We start from the raw sequence: 7,760 nt of genomic DNA on the forward strand, positions 1-7,760 counted from the left end.
TCTTTCTTTTCTTTCTCTTCTTTCTCTTCTTTTCTTTCTTTCTCTTCTTTCTTTCTCTTCTTTGACTCATTTTAAATGTCCTTTATCTACTGGTCTTCATGTAAATTCTCCATGAATTTTTTTAATCTCCTGGCAACCCTTTGCTTTGTAGTTTTTGCAGATTTTTTAAATCAGAAAGTTCCAAGAATATCTATTCTGCCAGAAACGTAAATCAGACCTAGTCCTTAATTGCAGATTTATTGCCAAAAGCTACAGCTTAACTTCCTGCCTTTGTTCCCTAATTTTGGCATTCAACAGTCTAAGATAACTTGAAATAGCTTAGGTTTTAGTCTATAGCTGAAGTTGTTTGTTAGTGTACTACAGCTGATTGAATTCCCAGCTTTGAAATGAACTTCGTTCTAATTACTAGTCTTCAGGCTTGAATTATTTCTCTGCACTTGTTAAAATTAGGAGCGCATGAAAGAAAAGTAGTTACAGAGTTTGGGTATGTTGATTATACTTTTCTAACCAGCATTTGATTTTTTTACTCTGATTTTTCTAGAAAATTGAGACTTAGTCATGGTTAATTCCCCAACACCACCACTGGAATGAGCTGATAATGTTGTCTCACTATGCATCTTACCTGAAGCACATATTTCTCCTCCAGGCCTTGAAGGCCTTGTTCTCTAGTGATATTTATCCACCTCCATTACCAGAGCAGAATTCATTTTAAAGAACATAAAAAGAAGGAACTTTTTCTTGTTACACATAAAATTAAATATAAAACGGGAAGATACTCTCTATTCCTCTTCCTGATTATCCCAGGCCTAGCTCTGAAGGCAGTTCACATATAGGTCATATAACAGCATATCCAAGTTACTCATATTGACTTTTAGAACAGCAGTTGTAAAAAACAGTATTATCTTGTATTGCTGGTGGTTTTCTCTGGACTTTGAGACATCATGGCTACAGCAAAATAAGAAAAGCGTTGTGTGTTCTTTCTTTCTTTTTTTTTTTTTTTTTTTTTTTTTTTTAACTACTTTTATCATCTTACACAAGCCAAGGGTAACTGACCAAAGAGGCGTGTGCTGCTTTGCAAGGTCAGGCTGTGCTCAGGAAAATAAACTGTACATGTTTTCTCAGAAAGTAAAGTATGTGATTTCAAGCTGTTTAAGAACAGTGAATATTCACTTTGGCGGAATAGTTATTGCCTTGTTCTTTTGCTTTTTTAAAAAGAAGAATTTAACAGAGCAAACTTTTCCCTTTTTATCTTTAGGTTCTATAACAGCCAAGCTGTTGCTCGTCCTGTTCTGTGCATTAATAGCCTCTTATTAGATTGATCTTGTTCAACTTATATAATCTGTCTTAATGAATGTCACATTTGTGGGCATATACAAACATGGGGTTTTTTAAAGGTAAAATAAAAAGTAAAAAGATACTTTGATTTTGTTGCATTCAACATTTTTTGTTTATTTTTTATAGACTATGTACTTCAAAGGCATTGAAGCAGGGAAGGTTCCCTATTTTCCTCATGCAGACAGCATCATCTATGCCATTTCTACATCAATTTGCTTTCAGGCAGTAAGTATGTTCTCTAACAGAACATGAAGTTCTTTAAATCAAATGTTGGATGAAAAGAGAAGCACAGGGAGATAGTTCTGTAGAAAAGATGGTGAGATGTAGTGATTCACAGCATCTTGCTCCTGCATCCTGATTTTGAGTGTCACTGTGGGAAGGTTATTTCTAGGACTCAATTTCTCCTGTGCTTATAGCTGAGTACATTAAACAAAGCATTGAATTCTTTGGAAAGGATCTTAAAATGTTCACCCAGAAGATGAATGGTAATGTATAAACTTCCATTTGCATGTGAAAGGACAGTTTCTCAAGAAGGCAAACAGTGTAATACAGTATTTTATGTTTTTGTAAATCAACTGAAAGTCTCCACTGTCAACTGACTTGAATTCATATTGCCTAGTTGAAAAAATCTGCAAAAGGTAGTAAAAACCCTGAAGTGTTACATTTAAAAGAAGATGTAGCTACCATCTTTTGCACTTCGCAGGTTAGCTACATGCCTTTACCCTCAGTCCTTTTAGTGTCTGCATCAGCTAGAAAATCAACTTCTCAGTGCTACCCAAATAGCTCTACTATTCTACTATATCTCACCATTTCTGGACCTTCTGCTGAAACATCCCTGCATGAGCTGCATATCCTCTGGACCTCCATAACGATGTATATTTTTTGTGCCCCACAGTAAAGAGAATATAAAATGAACCTAATGCAATCTTCTGCAGTCTTATGCTTAACAGGACATTTAAGAGACACTCCTCCTCATTGTTCCCATGTACTTGGGAATATCTCTAAGTCTAGTATCAAATTGAATTGATATTTTAGTGCTTGGGATGTGCCTGAAGGTCTCCAAAATACTGCTGTCAGACACAATCGTGTGAGATGAGCAGACAAAAAGTTCATATGAGAAAAGATGGGCTTTTTGGTTACTTAATAACTAATTGGAAAACAAAACTAAGACCAGAAACAAATTGCTAGATTTAGCAGGAAGAAGGAAGGAGAAAATAGGAAAGGATCTACGCTGAAATGTTTGTTATTCACTCTATTATATTTCTGAGTGACCCAGAAAAGTAATGGAATAGAGAGAAGACATGGATTTTGGCTATATGACATTATTTAAGATAATGTAACATGGAATATAAATATGACTACAAGAAATGGTGGATCACAAAATGCAGAATGTATAGCGGATTTAGTAGAAGGTAAATTCAGCATCCACCAATGCAAAGTCGTGTACGTACAAATGATGATTGTTGTTGCTTTCTCTGCAATGAGGTGTAAACTAATTGTCACCATGGGCAAAATATTGTATTCTGGGAATATCAGTCTGTGCTGGTGGTGGGAGCATTGAATTCAGCAGAGAGCAGTAAAAATGAGTTCCATAACAATCCTTCTGCTAATTTTGGCAACCTAATGTAGCAGATGAAGCTTTTGCCTGACACTGTCAGCTGGCTCTGACAGAATCCTCTCCTTGCAGGCTGTCATGGAAGTTCAGAACCTCAGACCTTCATACTGGAAATTTCTTTTACGACTAACGAAGGGCAGGTATGTACTCAGGATTGTGTCATGGCTTGTCTAAGCCTGTCATTGATCACACTCAGCTTTCTGTGTCATTCACTGCCAACAGCAGAGCCCTATAAGTACACGAAGGCTAATTTCCTGTGGATTTACTTTGCTTTTCAAACGGCTTCCAGTGCTCTTGAAGTTCTTTGCTGCTGAAGTGACATTGCTGGGTTTAATGTAATGACAGGACCAGACTTAACTCCAGTGAAAACTATTTAGCAGATAAGTGTTTCACTTGAAGCTTTTTTAGTTCGGGGGGGGGGGGGTGCTTTCAGATTCCATTGGAACATGAAGAATACAATGAACAACTATACATGTTGAAGAAATCACTTAGTATGTACAGTGATTGACAACATGGTATTTCTGTGGGTTTAAAAGCATTACGAGAAATGTCAGAATATATCCTAAGAATATTTGAAAGCTTCAGTACTTTTTTTATAAGTGTTTCAGTTGGGAAAGGAAGTTTTTTTTCTTGGAAAGCTAATGAAAAATTTTCCCTGATCATAATCATAAATATGCACTGTAATATCATACTAGATGTTTTTTTCTATTTGCTTCAGGAGTCTAAAAAACTTTTTTTTGAAAATAGGTCTTGCTGTAACTGACTTAAAAAATTACAGTTTAGCAAAGTGTACACTGTTATACTGGTGCAGTGTGTGGCAGGAGCAAGGCATCCAAATCTTGATCAGTTTATGAATGGGGTTATAAAAGGTAATGTTTCTCGTGACAACAAGCTCTCCGGGCTGTAAAAATAGAAGTGAAATCAGAGGCCAGTCCCTGGAGCATGTTAAACTTACACTCCCCATGGCACAGTACACACATGAGGTGATTGAATATATTGCAAGATTTAGTGGGAAGCTTTCCTTGGGATGCCTGGAGGCAGTCCTCAGGCAACCTCTGAGGCCATACAAACATGATACAGGGAATGATGTCAGTGCAGATGTCCAATTTTGGCTGCATTTTTTCATTTTGTCCTAATCATAAACTTGCCTTAGTTGAAAGAGAGGAAGGAATAGAAACTCTGTTCTGCTCATTTGTTTTAGCTGAAGCAAATCTCTGTAATAGTAGTTTTGATACTCTCTCCATGAAGGCAATTTCTTTTGACATTTCATACACTTTTCATTCTGTAGTTATGAAGAACAACAAAATGGAAGTAGGTTGTAACACCCATAAAATTAACATCCAGACTTGAGCAGGCAGGGCCACAGTTTGCTCTGCTGGGGCGAGAGAGAACAGTAGTATATTTTGGTTGGACCTTTTTTTTGTGGAATTAATAGTAGAAGGGGAATCTTCCCCTTTTTCATAAGTTGCATTATTTGAAGTACACTTAGACAAACACTATTAGCCACATCTTTCAAATGCATTTTTTTTAAATCTTTATTGCCTGAGGTGAAAAACTTTCAATCTCTAAACAGTGCAGGTTGAAGCCTATATGTCAGAGAGTTTAGTAAACTTTCATGGCATGAAATAATTTTATTTTTTTCGTAAGTAAGTGACTCATGCATTCATGCTTTCTTGTCTTTTCTTTTTCAGGTTTGCTCTCATGAACAGGAAAGTTTTAGATGTGTTTGGTACCGAAGCATCTAAGAACTTCAAGGATTTCACACCTAAACTTGACCCAAGATACACAGTTGTGCCACCAGAACTACCACTGGAGCTGTCTTGAACACGACAGTGTGGCTCTTCATTGAATGTGATCAGCATTTTGTCCTGAAAAGTTAATTAACTTGACAGTCGTATATATGGAAGAGGGCTAGGGCTCCACTTCAGTATTACTTCAATGAGAAATGCTTTTTACCAATCAGAAATACTGAAGCTTTGCAGGGAGGTGTGGCTTAGTGATTAAGCCCCTTCCATAAGCAGAAAACATTTCTGGATTACTGTAGTTGGTTGACAGTATAGTAGAATTCTGAATGAATTAAACAAATGAGTAATATATTTAGAGGTGAGAAGTAAAACATAAATATGCTTCATAATTTCAAAAATTCCATAGTTCATACCAGTAGAGTATTTCTTGGTAAAACTAAAAGTAATTCTTAATTTAGAAAGGAAGACAATTGGCATAGTTTAGGTCCAAAATTTTGCCTGATCTTAAAAATATTTCAGTCTGGTGAAAATGCCTCCCTGGTTTTCTACATTGCATCACTGATTTGTCTCAAGGGCCACCACCTCCTCATTAGTTATAATTAGGGTATTTTTACACAGCTGTGGTTGCAAAATAAGGCATTCCTTAGGAAAAGAAAATGCATATTGATTCAGAAATCACATTCCAGGGCTGTAAATTCCGCTGATGACACAGATAACAGACAAGGAAAACAAGAAGGCGGTCCTGGTGGCTGCTGCGCGTTGAGGAGCGGCGGGTGTGGTGGTCAGCATCTGCCAAGTGGAAAAGGACACAACTGGCAGAGGAAGGAATGAAACGTTCCAGCCTCTGAGATGTTCCTGGAAACAGCAGACAGTTACAAAAATAAAAAAGCCAAGAATAAAACAAAACAAAGCAAAACACACACCCACCTCCCCCCTCCCCAGCTAAAATACACTGAAGCAAAATGTTTATTTTTTAAAGGGTTTGACATTGTTGCCTTAGATGGCATCGGGTTGTTTGTTGGGCTGCAGCACCAGCCAGTGTTTCACGCATTTCTTTGGAAGAGAACTGATCCCTGAGGTTAGGCTGCTACAGAGAACAGTTTTGACAATCATACTAATAGTCTTTTTTCCTTGTAGTTGGTGAAGAGTGGTTTTCCATCGAGCCATCAGACCCACGACTGACACAGTTACATTAAATTTGATATGGTACTCAATGCAAATAACTACCTACACAAAGTCCATCTCATTTTTACTGTACATATTTCTGCAGATTTGTGTTCTAAAGTGAGACCTTGACATGCTAATTGCTTTTTTTTTCTTTGCTTTTTTGGGCTTTTTAAAATTATAATCCATTCGGGTGACGCTGAATGGTGTTCATTACCCTAGAAGTTAATGAAAAGATGAACTATATTCACATTCAACTGAAAAAACTAAAAAGAGGCAAGATAAGCCAGGGAAATTGCAGTAGGTTGCATGTATTTTAAAAACAAAAAACCCCAAGAAATCAGTGTTTTATTGGAAGTCCTTATCAGATAATATGAACTGGTCTAATTATTAGACTCTTTGTCTGGTAACACTGTAATCCTATCTCATATTTTTTTTCCAAATAGCTGAATTTCTTAATCTGAATATACAGTCATTTTTATCAGATATATGGTCATGAAAATTTTACTAATTTGTGCGTAAAATCTGCTTCTTCATCAGCTACCCTAACAGTGATGTTTTGTCACTGTTACTAAAGGTGCTTCATCCTTTTAAACAGTGGTTGTCCAATTTAGTGTGAATAAAGTTCTGCAAGCTAGTTTGTACGCAATATTTTGTTGCTTGGAATTATATTAGAGTTCCTCAGAAGGAAATAAAAGTTAATTGAACAAGAACTTTAAAAGGATTGTAAGAGATTTGTAGTGTTTTTCCACTGGAATATGGTCTAAAGTATTTGACCTTGTAAAGTCTGAGAAGTTATATATTTTAGGTGGTATTTTAGAACTCACACACTATATTATGAATACTTTCTAGTGCAACTATATACCATTCTCAAACTTAAAAGATATTTTATAGATGGATTAAGTTTCTCCACTGGAATGACAATTGTGATTGTTTCTCTATTTGACGGGGGTTTTTGGGGAAAAAAAAAAAATCCAGGAACTACATCTCAGCAGCTAAACAACAGTTTTGTCTATGTTTTTTGCTTCCAAAATTCACAGGTCTTGTTTCAATTTATTTTCATGTAATATAAAGAAAAATTAAAAATTTTTAAATTATTTTTATTCAAATTGAATATATGTAAGAGAAAAAAAAATAAAGTCCTAATGTTTTTCCCAATAATAAACAGTTGCTGCTTTAAAAAGTGACTTTTTGGGCCATGTTGTTAATAAGCTCTCTAGAGTCGTAAGTGAAATGAAGTCATAGGATCATACAGTGGTTTGGGTTGGAAAGGACCTTTTAAAGGCCATCTGGTTCCAAAGCTCCCTGTAATGGGCAGGGACACCTTCCACTAGACCAGGTTGCTGAGAGCCCCATCCAACCTGGCCTTGAATCCAAGCTGCCCCAAGGATGGGGCAACCACCATCTCCCTGGGCAGTCTGTGCCAGTGTCTCACCACCCTCCTTGTAAAAAGCTTCTTTCTAATATCTAATCCAACTAGACTCTCCTTCAGTTTGCAGGCCATTAGCCCTGGAAGTGATTCTTGGTGGTGAAGGAATTCTGAGAATGTGACTGAGTATATTTGTTGCAAAATAAAGTCGTAATGGGATGTCAGTGAAGAGGTATCACCAGAGCAGGTCAGCTGCCAACTTCAACTCTGTGCGTCCTTGGGTAATGCGCTAATGTGAGTTGATGTTACTGTTTCTTTTTGAAACAGAGCAAACCACATCTCCTGATGTGCCCGCAGGGAAGAGCGGCACTCCCCAAGCTCTGCCTGCCATGTGGCTGGATGGTTGAGCCCCATGTGACTGAAAGGCCAGCCCTTTCTGGCTCCTGATGTTTGTGATCATAGGATGGGTATCTCTTTGATGATGCCAAACTTCTTGCAAAAGTTAATTTTGCAAAGAGGAATGCAGGGGTAG

General features: G+C 37.0%; 1 protein-coding gene across 1 annotated transcript; it reads left to right on the forward strand.

Moving 5' to 3' along the window:
• The first annotated feature begins 1,382 nt into the window (after window positions 1–1,382).
• LOC136285033 (transmembrane protein 135-like) lies at window positions 1,383–7,046 on the forward strand. The gene is made up of 3 exons (XM_066175663.1): window positions 1,383–1,560; window positions 3,023–3,090; window positions 4,642–7,046. The coding sequence occupies exons 1-3, from the start codon at window positions 1,465–1,467 to the stop codon at window positions 4,772–4,774; spliced, it is 297 nt and encodes a 98-aa protein (XP_066031760.1). The 5' UTR covers window positions 1,383–1,464; the 3' UTR covers window positions 4,775–7,046.
• Window positions 7,047–7,760: the final 714 nt, after the last annotated feature.

This window comes from Chamaea fasciata, unplaced genomic scaffold (genome assembly GCF_029207755.1).
Source record: "Chamaea fasciata isolate MVZ Bird 193981 ecotype frontalis unplaced genomic scaffold, bChaFas1.0.hap1 SCAF_2, whole genome shotgun sequence".
Classification (NCBI taxonomy): Eukaryota; Metazoa; Chordata; class Aves; order Passeriformes; family Sylviidae; genus Chamaea; species Chamaea fasciata.

Excerpts from the sequence above, each read along its gene's own strand:
- LOC136285033 (XM_066175663.1), top strand. The coding sequence starts at position 1,465 with ATGTACTTCAAAGGCATTGAAGCAGGGAAGGTTCCCTATTTTCCTCAT. Across the intron at positions 1,561-3,022 it reads CATCAATTTGCTTTCAGGCA|GCTGTCATGGAAGTTCAGAA; the intron begins GTAAGTATGTTC and ends CTCTCCTTGCAG. Across the intron at positions 3,091-4,641 it reads TTACGACTAACGAAGGGCAG|GTTTGCTCTCATGAACAGGA; the intron begins GTATGTACTCAG and ends TTTCTTTTTCAG.